At 35.8% G+C, this 15382-nt stretch overlaps 1 protein-coding gene across 2 annotated transcripts in view; it reads left to right on the top strand.

Moving 5' to 3' along the window:
• CDH10 (cadherin 10) overlaps positions 1 to 15382 on the top strand; it is a 194966-nt gene that overhangs the window by 65486 nt on the left and 114098 nt on the right. For both annotated transcript variants that reach the window (XM_007534531.3, XM_060191186.1), the window contains exon 2: positions 9976 to 10331. In XM_007534531.3, the coding sequence (XP_007534593.1) occupies positions 10101 to 10331 (231 nt within the window). In that variant the 5' untranslated portion in view covers positions 9976 to 10100. The remainder of the gene's footprint in view (positions 1 to 9975; positions 10332 to 15382) is intronic.

Raw genomic sequence — 15382 nt, 5'->3', positions numbered from 1 at the left:
GGTGGTATGTATGCTTAGCCAGGTTCCCCACTTCCCAGTCCCCTACGTATATTTTAAAAATTGCTCTACTATCTTTATTTATTTGTTGGGTAGAGACAGTTAGAAATAGATAGGAAGGGAGAGATAGGGAGAGAGACAGAGAGACATCTGCAGCACTGCTTCAGCACTCTCTAAGCAAAGTTTTCCTCCTACAGGTGGGGACAGAGGCCTTGAACCTGGGTCCTTGAACATGGTGACATGTGTGCTCAACTACTTGTGCCACCACCCAGCCACTTACTTTTAAAAGTTATTTTTATTAGTGATTAAAAACTTATCAAATAATAAGAGTATAATGTCATATGATTCCCAGCACTAGAGTTCTTTGTCCCTATCCCTTCCATTGGAAACTGCATTAATTCTGAGGTCACAGATAATGAGATTATACTAAACTATATATCTATATCTGTATCTAGATACTTTTAAAATATTATTTATTTCTTACTGGATAGAGACAGAGAGGAGGGGGAAAGAAAGATGGAGAGAGCTTAGAGAGATACCTGCAGCTCTGTTTCACCACTCATGAAGCTTTCCCCCTGCAAGTGAGAACCGAGGGCTTGAATCTGGGTCCTTGAACATTGTAATGTGAACGCTTAGCCAGGTGTGCCACCACTTGCCGCCCCCACTGTATCTATATCAATATATATATTTGCTTCCCTTTTTTCCTTTCTCAGTCACCCTACACCTATTACTATTTCTGGGTGCCTTTCCCTTTTTTGTTCCCTCTTCTCCCTTTGTTAAGAGAAATAGTACCTTCTTTCCTTTAATATATTCCAGATTCAATTTCCTTTCAGTGATGGACTAAAATCAAGGTTCCTGGTGACGAACATTTCAGGTCCTGTTGGTATGGGAGTATAGAGTCTTCTAGTTTTCTTTTTAAGTAGATTTTTAATGATTACTGTTCTGTCTCCAGGTACTTGTACCTCTGACACATTGTCACAAATGAGGAGTGTCACATAGACTTTTTACACTGTCAGGTATAACAGCAGGAACTTATATTTAATACAGTTAAACCCAGCTTAGTGTTTATTTCATTCAGCCATATTTCAGGACACACTACATTTGATGTGGTTGCTTACACACTATACCAATGCAGGTACAAGTCCTCAAAGGCATAATTCTGAGTCAAACTATCTCTACCATATTCTTTCAATCACTGTTACTTTTGCTTGCTGTTTTATTAATCATGCATTCTACGAGAAATGGCATCTCCTCTTGGGTAAAAATTATGGTGCATGATGGGGGGAAAAAAGACCTAATCTGAAGGTGAAAATATTGCAGACATCTATCATAGGGAGATTAGAGACTATACCCATGTGTCTACAACAGGACTCTGAACCATCCACCCTTCCTAAAAAAAGGAAGGAAAGTTAAAAAAGTAAAGAAAGGAAGGAACAAAACAAAACAAAATAATTCATTTCAAAACTCTCAAGCTCTGTCTGCACATCCCTTCACTCTGTTTTTTTGTTTTGTTTTTTTTTAGCTGCAGTTCAAGGCCCAGATCAAAGAAAATTGGGTACTAGCTGGCTTTTATCCTAAAATTCTTAAGTTACCCTGAGAGTGCTCTTGGTATCAACTTCTGCTTAATGAAATAAATCCTAGCTACAGTAGAGTGAGACTCCCAAGAAGCAGCAGGTGTAATGTCACAGCTGTATTAGCACTACTAACTTGATCTTGGATCAAGTTACATCTGGGACTGTCACACTCACTGCTGAAGTTTAAAAGGCTGCTGTGAGTAGCAGGAACACTTGGTTGCTATTCTTTAACTTTCTAGCAGGAATTTTCCAGATAATGGCCACACAATGGTATATGCCTCATTCACCAGTGTTTCTCTTTGCCCCTACTATATGCTTCACCCACACACCACTAGAATTTATATGGATTACATCTGGTTTTGCAAATTACCATGTTGAAATGTTAGCACATTTTACAGCTGGAGAAGTGTATTGCCAGTTTATGTGCAGGACACATTCCTAGAGAATAAAATTAATTCCAAATGGTTTTGTTTGAAGGGGAATTTTAATTTTAGAAGAATGGCAAGGATTTGGAGCTTCTTGGAATTCTCTCTGCATTGATAACAATTCTAGCAATGTTTGAAAACTCCACGGAAGCTAGCAAACATTTTTGTTGCATTTTTCATTCAAGGGTGATGTGCTGATTGTCTATTTGACAAATGTATTTTGTGGGTGCTGTCATGTTAGATATAAATGTGATATCGGCGTAGAACAGAGTTAATGGCTTTTATCATGCTGTTATTTATTTTTTTTTCAGAAGAAACTTGTTTCCTTCTTACAGAAAATACTTTGGGAAGAATACTGATATCTGATTTCTCTCTCTCTCTCTCTCTCTCTTTTAGAAAAAATAATATTCTTTGCAGTCCCTACATTTCTAACTTTGTATGCAACACACCAAGCCCACTTTAAGTGTAAGCAGTCCAACCAGAGGTGCATATGCAAATACATACTTACAATTGCATGATAAATATTCACTATAGACTTACATATTCTCTATGACACTAGAGAACTGTAGATGATGTGCAATGAACTCTTAGAAAAGATGATCAAGCATATGGACTCATATTAGTTGATTCCTTTGTGTAATCTTTTGATTTGATTGTCTCATATAGCACTTTATGCTGGATGGAAAAAAATAGTAGCAGCTTTATAAAGTGGAAACATTCAGTATGTGCAGGCTCATTTTAATTGTATAAACACACCTGAAAAATGATCCTGCATTTCCCAATGTTGAAATTTCATTATGCTATATTGGTGCTAAGAAACTCTAAAATGACTGAAACTGTTTATCCATAGAGGTTTGAGTCTTGTCTCAATAATCTTTAGTAGTTTTTATTACAATTGTAATTGGTAAAGAAAGTTGGAGAAAAAAATAGATGTGCTGTTTCCTCTTAATAGTCAATAATAGATTATGGTTTTATTGATCAATTTTTAATCTGTTAATCATTTCATTTTTTTGTTATGTGGAGACTTGATTGATGATTTCAATGTGTCAAAATGTGTATTAATTTCTAACAAACATAAAATAGGAATAAAACTGTATCAAGGTACATGATAATCAACTTTTTAAAAACTAACATTACCTTGAGACCAAACAGAACAAAGGATACTCTTCAGTGAGAGACAGAGTTAAACCTGACATCCAACTGTTACTGGGGAGGAAAAGTGATCAATCTAAATTTATTTTTTAAAAATTCTCTTTTGGAGATTTTTTTTTTTGCATTGCTTGGAGTTCATAAGATCTCAAGGGAATATCTGATTCTACCATTACTAGAAAATTTCCTTTCACACTTTTTAAAATTTCCTTCTGATAGAGAGCAAGAGAAGGGGAAGGGAGAGATACCACAACTTCACACTTCTGTCACAGATTTTCCCCGAGTGTTCTGGTTCTCCCAAGTAGTGTTCAGACTCAGGACTTTAAGGGTGGTGACAAACATGCCCTGTTAGATGAGCTTCACAAGTGGTAAAGCAGGTCTGCAGGTGTCTGTCATTGTTTTCCCTCTCAATTTCTCTGTCCTATCAAAGTAAATAGAAAGAAAAAAATGGAAAGATTGCTACCAGGAGTCATGTATTCCTAGGCTAGCACTGAGCCCCTAGTAACAACAAGAAAAAATAATGTTCAATTTTTTGTAGTGTTCATTCTATATTTCCCTGTCAGTATAATAGACTGTTATATACTTGGGATATAAACATATCAAACAGGAAAAAGTTATAGACACACTAATGAACTCATTTAACGTTGGATGAGATATACACTTTGTGATTTAGTCCTTAGGGTTCCTCCTCAGTTGTGTTACTGAAGATGCTTTTTGAAGATGCAGACTCATATGCTCCAGCCTAGACTTGCTGAATAATAACAAAGATACTAACAATAATAACAAGAGCTTCAGGAGATAAAAATGTATAGTAAAGGTAAGAAGTACTGAGTTAGAGGAATTCCAGGAATATAGACTGCAAAGAATGGTTTAAAAATTCTTACACTTCATTTGATATTCATATTCAATTATTTTTGAGATTAAAATAAGGAAATTACATCTCAGAAGAACTTCTTGAGAATGAAGTCTTTGAACTGAAAATGACATATAGAATTTCATGAATTTTAAACATTTTTATTCCAAGAGGTAATTTAACCAAGGTCTCAACCCTCTTTTTGTCTGCTTATTAGAACACTGTTGACAACATTTTCAGTACAGATTCCTTATGTAATTTTTTTTGGTTTTATTGGGCTGATTTTTTTTTTCAGACAGAAGGAGATGGAGTCGTGCTGGGGGTGGGGGGAGAGGGAGACAGAAAGGAGAGAAAAACAGAGAGAGAGAGAGACCAATACACCAAAGCTTTTTACAACTCAAAGGGGATTAGAATGGAACCTGGATCATACACATGGCAAAGCAGGTGCACCATCTAGGTGAGCTACTTTGCCAAACCAGTTATTATTTTTGTTACTTTATTTTTTATGGGGCCTAAGCCTCCCAATGCATGATTTTATAATTCCTAGATCAAAGTTTTTATTTCGCAATGAGATACAAAGGCAGTGACACACACACACACAGAGAGAGAGAGAGAGAGGGAGAGAGAGAGAGACCACTTGATGGAGCTTCCCCTAGAGTTGAAGCACTCCTATATTGCACTAGAATTTGAACACAGGTCAATTTCATGGAAAGGTATTCACCCTAGTCAGCAAAATAGCTCATTTGAATAGAGTTCTACTGTAAGAATTCTGACCCAGCTTTGAGTTTGGCCATCATCACACAGAAGGAAGTTTCAGTGGGATTTCTTCCTCTATCTCTCTAGGCCTCTGTCTCACTCTTATCTGAAAAAAAGAAAAGAAAAAGCCCAGAGTGGTGAAGCCACAGAAATTACAAAAATATGGTACTCCCCCTACTGTGTGAACTATATTTCACCCCAAAGATGTTTGTATTTATTGAGACAGAGAGAGCAGTGAGAACATTGCCCTGGCATATGCAGTGCTAGGACTTGAACTCAAAACCACACACATGCAAATGCCATGCTTTACCACTGGCACACTTCCCTAGTTAGTTAAAAATATTTTATGGCAACAAAGATTCATGTGTTGATTTTATTATTATTATTATTAATTTGTGGACTAACTTGTATACCTTGTAATTCTGGTAGAGAGATAACTGCAGCAACAGAGATCCACCTGGTACCATGTGAATGAAATGTACAGCTTCCATCAGATCACACATATGGCAAGACATAAACCTTATTGACATATATATATATATACAGAATATATATATCCAATAATTTAGCTTGCATTATTCTCCATAAAGATTCTACCTACTCAGAAAAGCTATTTTAAGAACATATTAATCACTGAATTTAAAACACAAGAAATGTTTTTATTATTATTATTATTATTTTATTTTTTTGCCTCCAGGGTTATCCGCTAGGGCTCCGTACCTGCATTACAAATCCACTGATCCTGGAGGCCAATTTTTCTATTCTGTTGCCCTTGTTGTTATTGTTGTTGTTGGATAGGACAGAGAGAAATCGAGAGAGGAGGGGAAGACAGAAAAGGAGAGAGAAAGATAGATACCTGCAGACCTGCTTCACCCCTTGTGAAGCGACGCCCCTGCAAGTGGGGAGTCACGGGCTCCAATAGGGATCCCTACACTAGTCCCTGCACTTCACGCCATGTGTGCTTAACCCATTGACCTACCGCCCAGCCCCCACAAGAAATGTTCTAATGAATGTTGATATGCATTATATCCAAAGCATGATATTTTGCTGAATTACCTATTTATAGCTAATATATATCTCAACATGCTGTTTCCCAGTCAGGGAAACTCAATCAAATTCATTTAATATATGATTCAGAATTCGAGATTAGTGAAGGCGTAGTTTATGTATGTGCAAAGTTACATGTCAGCTTGAAATAAAAAAAAAACTGGAAATAAGTTTTCTATCATTTGGTTCCAGATACTGTAATGAACTATAAAGTTCAGGTATTATCTTTCTAGTAGTAGACATATTAAAATTTTTAATTGATTTGAGTCTTGGTGAAGTACGTTTAGGGAAATTAATTTAGCTAGCACCCCGTAGGATATATCTTAAATAAAGAAGATTAAAGCTTAAAAAAAAAAAAAGGTCAGTAGCTATTGCACACTTTTTGTTTTTTCATTAAATCATATAAAATAGTATGGTACATGTTGAATGGGACTGGGCATGGAGATGGGCTGAGTCATTAAGAGAGACCAATCAAGGGAGGGGATTGGCTATGGAGCTTAGGGGGTGGGCATTGTGTGGAAATGTACCCCTCTTATCCTATAGTCTGGTCAATATTTACATTTTATTAAAAAAATTAGGAAGCAAAAAAAAAAGAAAGAAACCAAACAAAGCAGAATACACACACACACACACACACACACACACACACACACACACACACACACACTATCTCCAAGGTTACCTCTGGGGCTCAGAGCATGCACTACGAATCCACTGCTCCTGGAGGCCACCTCCCCTTTTTCCTTTTTTAGTATTTATTAATTAATTTATTTATTCCCCTTTGTTGCCCTTGTTGTTTACCATTGTTGTTATTATTGTTAATTGCTGTCGTCGTTGTTGGATGGGACAGAGAAATCGAGTGGAGGGGAAGACAGAGTGGGGGAGAGAAAAACAGACACCTGCAGACCTGCTTCACCGCTTTTGAAGCGACTCCCCTGCAGGTGGGGAGCCGGGGGCTCAAACCCGGATCCTTACCCGGGTCCTTGCGCTTTGTGCCATGTGCGCTTAACCCGACCCCCAAAAGCAGAATATATTAACCCGCCGTGTAAGAGGTGGACTTGGGCAAATGGAAGTGTTAAAAATGTTCTCTATTTTGATTTGGGTACTGGAAAAGTGACTAGTTGTTACTTATAAAGAAGGTCCAATGCTTTTAGTAGTAATTAAGACAGGGTGCTATTAAGTATAATGATGGAAGATAGCAAAATATCTCACTTGAATAGCCTGCTGCTTTGCGAGTTACGCATCCAAGGTTCAATCCCAGCCGCTAGTTTGCTGAAGGAAGCTTCAATGCTATGGTATCGCTCCCTCTCTCTTTTAGCTCTCTTAATGTCCATATATGTCTCTTTTTGAAAAAAAAAAAAAAAAACGCAACTTAATTTTGGTGAAACCCAAAATTTTGAAATGACTCAAAACAAAGAATGGAGAGATAGTTTAGTAGATAAAAATAAAAGTACAAAAAAGTAGACACACACACGTGATTTTTGTAAAGACATGGAAGGAGGCTACTGAGATAAGTCATCTGATCTGCCATGTAGGCAACTGAGATTTCAGTGTCACCCTATCCCTACTCACCACACCACATGGTGTCAGTAGGCTCTGAGAAAAATTTTGTTACTATGGTACCTCTCCCCCCTACTCTGTCTCTCTCCGAGAGCTGTGGAACACGCATGCATGCATAAGTACATGCGATAAAAATAATCCAAAGTGGGGCATCGGTGAGTGGCACATCTGTTGAAGAGCACATACAGAATACGAAACGCAAGGATCAGAGGCAGGATCCCGGTTGGAGCCCCTAGCTCCCCACTTGCAAGGACAGGGGTGTTGCTTCACAAGCGGTGAAGCAGCTATGTGGGTGTCTATCTTTATCTATCTATCTACCATCTATCTATCTATCTATCTATCTCTCCCTCCTCTCTCAATTTCTCTCTGTCCTATCCAATAAAAAAATGGAAAAGATGGCTACCAGGAGCAGTGGATTCATAGTGCAAACACAGAGTCCCAGGGATAACCCTGGAGGCAAAATAAATAAATAAAAATAAATAAACCACAGCGACAATTCAATGGAGACAGAATGAGCTTTTCAACAAATGGTGGTGAACAGTAGTCAGAAGGGAAGCAAAGAATTTCATATCCTGACCTGCATGGGGGAAGCTTCACAAGTGGTGAAGCAGGGTTGCAGGTGTCTCTCTATCTCCTCCCCCCTCTCATTTTCTCTGTTTCTATCCAACAATAAATAAAAATTTAAAAAAAAAGAATTTCATATCCCAAGGCATATACAAAAGGCTACAGACCTAGATAGAAGAACTGAAACAATAAAAAATACCCAGCAAATCTGAGAAAAAAAAATTGATCATGGTTTGTGCTGATTCTAAGACACCAAAGCTTAAAGAATTAAAGAATTTATTTCATAATCCAGTGAAATAATTCAATGAATGAAAACACTTTCATTTTCTATTTTAATTTAATACTGTCATTATTTCAGATAGTCTCAATGAATACAATTTAGTTGTATTGTGTCATTTATATTTTAGTAATCTTGTCAGTATCAAATAATTTTAGACTAAAATATACAAATTTTCATCAATAGAAACTAGAACAAAAATAAGAAAGATCCAATACATGAGAGATATATCATCGGTTGAGAAAGATGTGTGATTGAGCCTGTGCATCACATGGTAAGATAATTCACATCAGGGAAATAGTGTATGCACAAAGCAACTACAGTAACAACTACAGTAACAACTATAAAAATAATAAATTATCATGTTGTACATATGTAAAGTTCTAATTACTTCCTAATAACTCCGCAACTACTTCTCAGCATATGCTTAGCCTCTTAAACATAATAGTAAGGTTACAGTAGTATTGAAAATGATCACCAGCATAGAATATAGTTGCTGGTAAATATTTAAAGCATAAAGGAAGAGAAATGAAATGAGGGGGCTGGGTGGTGGAGCACCTAGTTGAGGGGACATGTTGCAATGTGTAAGGACCAGGGTTTGAGTCCCTGGTCCCAATCTGAGAGGGAAAGCTTTGAGAGTGGTGAAGCAGTGTTGCAGGTGTCTCTCTGTCTCTCTCCCTATCAATTCCTTCTCAATTTCTGGCTGCCTCTATCCAATGAATAAGTACATATTTAAAAAAAAGAGAAAGAAAAAAAGAAATGAAATGAGAATATTCTGACTTCAAAAAGAGTTCAAGTATTTATAAAAGAAAATGAGTAAATAAAAATCTCTCAGTAACACAACTTTTCTAATAACTCTTAGAAATGAATTTCTAGGGAATAATATCACTCATGAACTTATATATGAAAAGGAAAATGGAGTTTTATAAATCTGCCTAATGCTTGAATTCAATAATTTGAGGTTCTGTAAAGTCAATATTTTGTGATATAAAGTCATTTTATGCATCAGATAATCTCTACATTCCAAATGTTGCATTATATGACAGATTTTTACCAGTTTACATCTGTCATGTTTAATATTTCACTTGTTGTGGAGAGCTCTACTGTCATTCAGTATTCCAGGGAAATAAAGTTAGCTTTTAAAATTGGTTTTATCTCGGGAGTCGGGCAGTAGTGCAGTGGGTTAAGCGCATGTGGCACAAAGCTCAAGGACCGATTAAGGATCCTGGTTCAAGCCCCTGGCTCCTCACCTGCAGGGGCGTAGCTTCACAGGTGGTGAAGCAGGTTTGCAGGTGTCTGTCTTTCTTTCCCCCTCTTTGTCTTCCCCTCCTCTCTCCATTTCTCTCTGTCCTATCTAACAACAACGATATCAATAACAACAACGATAACTACAACAATGAAACAACAAGGGCAACAAAAGGGAATAAATAAATAAAGAAAAAAAATTTAAATTAGTTTTATCTCTCTACTCCACAGATTAGAGTTCCTGGGGGGAAAAAAAGGAAAAGAAAAAACTGTTGAAGTGCAAAAAGAAAATAAAAAGCTTAAATGTGTTCTTACATTAGAACTTTTTTTAAAGAGATGAACTCCAATCATCTTTTCTCCACTTATAGGCATATAGAAAGTAATATTTACCCAAGCAAATTACTATTTTATATAAATGAGGGAAAGCATTTTGGTTGCTACTACTAATAAATCTTTGCCACTTTAAATTTAAAGTAAAATGTAAAATTCATAATGTTGCAACTGACTTTTTATTTATTAATTTTTTAGCTCTTGGAAACATGTCTAAAAACATTACTGCAATGCTGGAAACCAGTTGAAAAACAGTGAAATCTGACTCAGTAAGACAGGACTACTTTCTCTTCATCTACGTGGAGATTATCAAGAAGTGAACTATGAAAATACATCAGTTTTTGCTACTGTTTCTACTTTGGGTATGTCTGCCACATTTCTGCTCTCCAGAGATGATGTTCAGTAGGACTCCAGTACCCCAGCAGAGGATTTTAGGTGTACGTGTTCCTAGGAATGATGGCAAAATTCTCCATCGTCAAAAGCGTGGTTGGATGTGGAATCAGTTTTTCTTACTAGAGGAATATACAGGATCTGATTATCAATATGTCGGCAAGGTAAGTCTGTATTGAAATGGAAGATAATTACGTATTGTATGTGTTTTCATGAAGAAAATTAGAGGGTGATCACTACTGCCCATCTTATAAGTCGATTCTCTAAATATTCCTAACATGGCTTTTTATGGAATATGAGTTATACTTTGAGAAAATGGTAGGATTAATATACTGTGACAAATGCAGGAACTAATTAGTGAGAATCAACTCTTGCAATGGTATCGTGTATCAATAATGCACAAAAAATTTTAAATTTCAGAATGCATAGTTAGAAAGAAATGACAATGGAAGAAGTATATGTTAATAAACATTTGAAATAGCTATGAAAATTTATTTTATGTGAATGGTATTGCTACTGTCTTTAATCGGAAGAGGAGATATTTAGAAGTTGTTTAATTTTATTTACAAAGAATTAGAAAATAAGCATTGTTACATATGACCTAAGACTAAAATAACTTATATTCCTAAGAAAACTTATTCTGTATATTGTACTTTCTTCTTCTTTTCCAAATTCGGTATCACTTTATTGAGGGAATATTGATTTATAGGAATGTTGTTTTTTATTTATTCTTGGGTCCTATGTTGAATACATTTATATAAATGAAAATAAGTAGGAAGACAAGCAAGTAAAAGTTTATGTATTGCAAACAATGTATTTAAATGCAGAGAAAAGTGTTACTGCCTCACATAACAATGAGAAAACTAATCATTCTATGAATAGCATAATATGCGATATGCAATATGTAAAATGACAGTGAATGCTTTTCTATACTAGACTATGTGGTTAATAATTTTATGTTTTGACACCATAATTAAGGAGACACAATACCTTAAGAAAACATTATTTTAATAATCATGTTAGCACTTTTGATCATCTTATTGGGGGATTAGTGTTTTATAGGTCAGATGTTGCCACATGTGTATAACTCATTTTCTCTCTTCTCTCCATGATATGTGTCTGTAAAACACTCTAACCCACAACTTAGGTCCTTCCCCTCCATTTATTGCAGTCTACAAAAGCATTGAGGGAAAATTATAAACATAGTCAAAATGTAAACAAATACAGTCACATGTTAATCCACACATCAATGCTATAAATTGTGTGTGTGTGTGTGTGTGTGTGTGTGTGTGTGTGTGTGTGTGTGTGTGTGTGTGTGTGAGAGACTTTACTGGTTAGTGTGCATTCATGTAAACTTTAACAGCTTTAAAAAATTAAAATTTGTGCCAATATTTTTCTGTCCTCTAAGAAGAATTGTTATTTGAAAGATACCTGTTCATTCATCTTAAAGTAACTTTGATATATTTTTCATGTTCCAGTAATTCAATCTCTAAATGCTTGGTATTTTGGGGTGGGGATAGATAGCATAATGGTTATGCAAGGAGACTTTCCTGCCTGAGGCTCCAAACTCCCAGGTTCAATCTCCTGCACCACCATCAGCTAGAGCTGAACAGTGCTTCTTCTTCTTCTTCCTCTTCCTCTTCCTCTTCCTCTTCCTCTTCCTCTTCCTCTTCCTCTTCCTCTTCCCCTTCCCCTTCCCCTTCCCCTTCCCCTTCCCCTTCCCCTTCCCCTTCTCCTCCTCCTCCTCCTCCTCCTCCTCCTCCTTCTCCTTCTCCTTCTCCTTCTTTTTCTTCTAGCGTTTGCCCTTCTTCTGTAGCCAGTCAACAGCCTCAGGTTGAGCCTGATGTAAAGTTTCGAGACCTCCTTTGAATCTGGAGAGGTGGCAGTCGTTAACTATGTTGGTCATAGTCAGCTCTGGTAAACAAACAAACAAACAGAAATGCTTGGTATTTTGTGAAAGGTGATATTAAATGATATAGTATTGACTACAATAAGGAAAAAAATGTATTTTTATTGCATAACGGAAGGCACACATTAACAAACTTATCATCTCATCTGATCAAAAGTCTAAGATCAGAAGAATAAGGTGATTTTCATGACAGCTGTAAAGACAACTACTAATTTTGAAACCAACCAACAATTATAAAAATATAAATGTGAAGCATACAATCTCTAAAACAAGTTCACTTTGCTTCTTCCTGGACATAGAAGTTATATGGATTATCTGCATCTGTTTTCTTTTATCTAGTCCTTTATGAGGACCTAATGAGGATTTCTCACCACTTTACTAAAATTATTTATTAACTTATTAATAAGAAAGGAGGCAGAGTAAGAGAACCTGAGCATTGTCCTGGAACATGTGACTCCAGTGATAGAACTAGGGACGTCATTTCCAAGCCCACTATTTTATCCACTGTGCCACCTCTCTACCATATATGTTCATTCATAATAAGACAGCTGCTTCTTAGTACTGTCATCTGTACTCTACCAAAAGAATAAGAAAAGTTTGAAATCAGGGCTTCATGTCTCACTTTATCGCCAGTTCTTAGAACTGCACTTGACACTTGTTATTCAAATTGCCCTCAGCTGTATTGAATTAAACTTCCAGAATCATCTGATACCACTTGGTTATTTGGTAGGAAAAAAAAAAGTCTAAACTTTTAAATATTTGTAGTTAATTGAATCTGAAAATTTGTTTATACATACATATCCTAAAAATCAAACACAAGTGCTATTCTTTATTTCTTTACATTATGAAACAAATCAAAAATTATTTAATGACGACGGGCCTACTGAAACTTAAGGAGCATCTTTAACAGTTCCTTCCTATATAAATTCTGACTTACAAGGTCAAATAAATGACTATTTATTATTATTATTATTATTATTTATACTTATTTATTTATTCCCTTTTGTTGTCCTTGTTGTTTTATTGTTGTAGTTATTATTGATGTCTTCGTTGTTAGATAGGACAGGGAGAAATGGAGAGAGGAGGGGAAGCGACTCCCCTGCAGGTGGGGATCCTGGGGACTGTCCTTGTGCTTTGTGCCACATGCGCTTAACCCGCTGTGCTACTGCCCGGCTCCCAAATGATTATATTCTATAGCTCTAAGTTTAATTCTAACATATATAGTGTCTGTAGTTTATTTTTCAGGTCCATTTTGCAATCGCTATCATTTATTCATGCCGTGATCATGACTTGAAAATAGATATTTAAACTGTTCCTTAATTAGAAAGAAATATTTGTATTTATTACTTGATAATCTATATTTCATCAGTTATGTAATTAACAACCTCAATTTACATGCTAGCATGTTATATAGAGTAGTGAATAAGCATAAGCCATAATGAAAATAATCTGGGGGTGAGATAGATTACCCTCATGAAGTACAAAATATTTTTTAAAACCCTAGTCCCTCCAACATTATTTACAATGAATTTATTACATGCTCTTTTTTCAGCAGTTTTATTTCTTCTTTTAAAATAGACAATAGATCATGTGATGTCTGATGCTAAATGATTCAGTGCTTATGCTAGTTTTGACATAAGAGTAAAACTGTCTCGATAATCGGACATATGGGAAGTCAGTGATAGGTACTTGGTAATAGTGAGTGAGACATATTTGAAGAGTTCAGAATAGGAACAGTGGTGAGGAGTGCACTGGTGGATTAAGGACAAGACTAGGAAACATATGCGTGAAGAGGGCTACGTTTTAAAATGCTAATTAGCCAGCAAAATCCTCCCATGAATAGAGGGCATGTGATTCTCAGATTAAAATAAAAATCATTACTTCTGAAAGGGGTTTAAAAGATGGAGAACTCCATTATATTTCATTGGGACACAGTAGAGGAGAACTTTGGAAAAGTTTAACTATCAAGTAGATGACCTAGAACATAGTCTTATTTGCAGCACTACTTTCATAGTAGTTAAATTAACTTTCATTTGGCTTTCATTTCTCAGCTGTGATACTAAAGTGTATAATTAAGTCAGTAGTTTGAACAATACACACATATGAGGCTATAGTTTGTAGACTATGTATGCATTTTAACTTAATATCATTACAAAGTATAGTGGGTAAATATTTTTTTAAAGAAAGAGAATTTTTTTTTTTTAAAAGTGGCAAAATGGTCACTACCAGAACTTTAAAATCAAGCAACAAGTAATGAACTCAGATCATTCTTTTAGTTCAGCATATAGTGAAGATGCTTCTAAATCTCTCAATAAAATATATTCCAAACTCAAATATATCTGGTGTAAGTTCATTTTGAATAGTCTGTGTGAAATTCCAGCTGCTCCTATCAAACTTTTGTTAGAAACACCAGCTTTTACTTGCATAAACAACTTGCTAGTCAGTTGACTTTTAAGTTTTTCACTTGACCCTTTGACTCTAAGTTTATCATGATTAGAAATGATGAGTCTAGTCAGATAATCACAACATTTATCTTTACAAGATTTCCTATGCAGATTAACAACTGCTTCCCGTTTTATTTCTCAAAGCAGAGAATTTTAAGACTGAATCTGAAGCAATCTACTTTTTTCACTGCATTGTGAATTTTAATACCTATCTTTAAATTTCCCAGCCTAAGGTTTGAATAACATTATGATTATAAACTTGTTTTGTTTTATATTTTTATGTGTATCTCCTAATGACTGGATCTGATTTCCTTATTTAGTTTCCCTTGACAGATAGTTTCAAATTCCAGATTTCCAAATGTTTAAGTAAAATGAACAATGACGTTGCACTGGATACTCTGTCTTCTCTGTTTGGAGCCAGACATTTCTTTTGTGTGGTTTCACCACTCTGTTGCTAACTTTTCCTTTAGTATAGATACAGAAAGAGATTGAGAGTGGAGAGCTAGGATGGAGAGAGAGCACTGCACTGGAGCCTCTGCCTGTGCTGTGGCGCTCTCAAGTGGATCCAGGCTTGAAACAGACTAGCTACATGACAAACACCTGCCCTACCTGGTGAGCTGTCTCTCGAGTCCCCTTCCCACCCCGGACACTCTTGAATTTACTTTTAGATGTAACCACATACAATTCTAACTAAACCTCAAGTTGTATTTACTACATAAACTTTATTTTCCTCTTACATTGTAATTATTCCCAAGTGGAGAGAATCATGATAAAAATAGATTTTAATCAAAGCCAGAAATTGAAAAAATCCCCAAACACACACACATTAATAACCCAATCAGGCAGCCATAAAGCTAATTCT

This window comes from Erinaceus europaeus, chromosome 5 (assembly GCF_950295315.1).
Source record: "Erinaceus europaeus chromosome 5, mEriEur2.1, whole genome shotgun sequence".
NCBI lineage: Eukaryota > Metazoa > Chordata > Mammalia > Eulipotyphla > Erinaceidae > Erinaceus > Erinaceus europaeus.
This window is presented reverse-complemented; position numbering and strand designations above follow the sequence as displayed.